The sequence below is a fragment of the Penaeus chinensis genome, chromosome 34 (assembly GCF_019202785.1).
Source record: "Penaeus chinensis breed Huanghai No. 1 chromosome 34, ASM1920278v2, whole genome shotgun sequence".
NCBI lineage: Eukaryota > Metazoa > Arthropoda > Malacostraca > Decapoda > Penaeidae > Penaeus > Penaeus chinensis.
Genome location: NC_061852.1, coordinates 1,640,928 through 1,643,427, shown reverse-complemented (window position 1 = coordinate 1,643,427; position 2,500 = coordinate 1,640,928). Strand labels below are relative to the sequence as shown.

At 48.0% G+C, this 2,500-nt stretch overlaps 1 protein-coding gene across 1 annotated transcript; it reads left to right on the top strand.

Moving 5' to 3' along the window:
- Window positions 1-1,679: 1,679 nt before the first annotated feature.
- Window positions 1,680-2,156, top strand: LOC125043472 (translation initiation factor IF-2-like). The gene has a single exon (XM_047639563.1). The coding sequence runs from the start codon at window positions 1,680-1,682 to the stop codon at window positions 2,154-2,156; it is 477 nt and encodes a 158-aa protein (XP_047495519.1).
- The last annotated feature ends 344 nt before the right edge of the window (window positions 2,157-2,500 follow it).

The following is a 2,500-nucleotide window of genomic DNA, read 5'->3' as shown; positions in this document are numbered from 1 at the left end:
ATAGATAGATAGATATTTATATATATATGTATATGTATATATATATATGTATGTATATGCATATATATACATATATATGTATATATAAATACATATATATATATTTATATATTTATATATATATACATAAATACAAATTTATGTCTGTATGTGATATATATATATATATATATATATATATATATATATATATGTATATATATATATATGCATATATATATATATATATATATATATATATATATGCATATATATATATATATATATATATATATATATATATATATATATATGCATATATATATATATGCATATATATATACGTATATATATAGAAAGATATTTGCATTTCTGTCTGTGTGTGTGCGTTTGATTGTAGAAGAAATCTGTGTGATTCATCAAAAAAGAAATCAGTAATATTTTTTGCCCACAGTCAGATTTTAAGCATATTTCAAGTTAATCAGGTCTTTTCACTATGTCTGTCATTATTTTTGTTGCTATTATTATCTTCATAATCGTCATTATCATTATTTTATCATTTTTATTATTGTTATTTATCAGTATTATGATTATCTGTCAGTACCATTGTTATCATTATCATGTTATTTATCATTATAATTATTATTGTTATCATTATTATTATCATCATCACCATCATTATCATTCGTATAATTAACATTATCATTCATTATCTTTATCATAATCAATGGTGAACCAGATACACTCTTATGAACTGTGAAGATAACGAAGTTTATCAAGCTTCATTAATATAGTTATTTTGCATTTGAAAATGTTTAAGCGAGTGGAACTGAACATGACCTTTTTTTCTTTCTTTCTTTCTCTCTTTCTTTCTTTCTTTTTGTAAATTAACATTAGCAGCATGTAAGTCTTTCATAGAAATTTTTCTTTTTTTTTTCTTTGCTCATTTGAAAGGGATATCAACTCAGCTTTTCAGACAAACAGACATGAACAGACTTCTCTCACAGATATCACAAATTTTGTAATTACATATACAAAAAAAAAAAAAAAAAAAAAAAGCGGTTATAGACTAAAGTGAAAAATAACTAAAAGAGGAAAATGTCTCAACCAAACACACACACAAAAACTGGAATAAACTAAAGGACAAAAAAAAAAAAAAAAAAAAAAAAAAAAAAAAAAAAAACAGCACTCAAACACCTCCTTACCCACACACTGTCGACACATAAGGGTTCTTGCACCGTGATAACAGAAGGCGCAGACGTACATGCAGTGGAGTTTGCAATGGCATCGGAAACCCAGCGATTATATAGACCGGTTTCCACCATCCTGTGTAGCCTGGGGAAACGTGTTCATTACATAAGAGGATTTGTAAAAGGGTAGATAGAGCGTTATTATCTTGTTTTTTGATGTGTTAGGTGTTGTTCCTAATGGGATTGTATGTGTGTTTGTGTTGGTTATGTACGTGTGTTTGCGGGGTAGTGGTGTGGTGGTGTGGGCGTGTGGAGGCGTGCTGCTTAGCGTTCGTGCGTAGCCTGCGTGGAGAGTGCTAGCGTGCGTGGCTTGCTTGACAAGGAGTGCGAGCGTGAGTGGGCTGGAGAGCGCGCGCGCGCGAGCCGCAGCGACGCGCGCGCGAGCACGAGCTGAGCGAGCGGCCGCGCGGAGAGAGCGCGCGCCGGCCAGCGGCCGGGCTGCAGGCCGGAATGAACGCACCGCACGAGAGCCGGACGCCCGACGGTGGCAGGCCGCGCCCGCCGCAGCACGCGGCCAGCGGGCTCCCGCGCGCGGCGGCGCCGGCCGACCGCGCCGCCCGCGGCACGACCCCCGGGGGCACCGCCCCGGCGCGGCCCGCACGCGGAGAGTGCGGCAAACCGGCCCGCCCGCACGCGCCCGCCGCGCAGGCCGGCACGCGCCCCCGGCCGCCCACCGGCGCTGTGGCGCGCGCGCGCCCTAGGGCGCGGCCCGCGCCCGCTGCTCCCCGGCCTCCAAGCATGGAGGCGGCCTGGGACCGCGCGCGCCGCGCGCTCCGCGCGCGTCGCGTTCCTCGCGCTCGCGCGCGCGCTGCGCTCTCGCGCGCGTCGCGCGCGGCTCGCTCGCTCTCGCTCGTCGCTCGCTCGGCGGGCCTGGTTACCGGGGCTCGGGGTCATGGCGACCAAGCAGGGGCAGCTCCTTCTTTGTGATAATCCTAGATCGTGGGGAAGAACTCGGCCTGGCGGGGGGGGTGTAAGGCTCAAGGACCTAAGAGGAAAAGGAGGTAGGTCGTGCCTTTCGGGGGGGGCAGGGCGCGGGTCTGGTGACGGGTTGCGTGGGGGTCGTCGGAGGGAGGGCAGGGGGACGGGCGGGGCTGAGGGGGAGGCGGTGGGGGGGGGGCGTTGGCGGGGCGGGGCGTCGGGGGGGGCGGGGGGGGGGGGCGGGCGGGGGGGGGGGGGGGGGGGGGGGGGGGGGCACGGGGAGGCGCGGGGCGTGTGGGCGTGAGGGGCAGGGGGGGGGGCGCGGGGGGGAGAGCGAGCGCGCGCACGAGAGC

What these genes read in the sequence shown, in the direction of transcription:
- LOC125043472 (XM_047639563.1), top strand. Translation starts at nt 1,680, where the DNA reads ATGAACGCACCGCACGAGAGCCGGACGCCCGACGGTGGCAGGCCGCGC.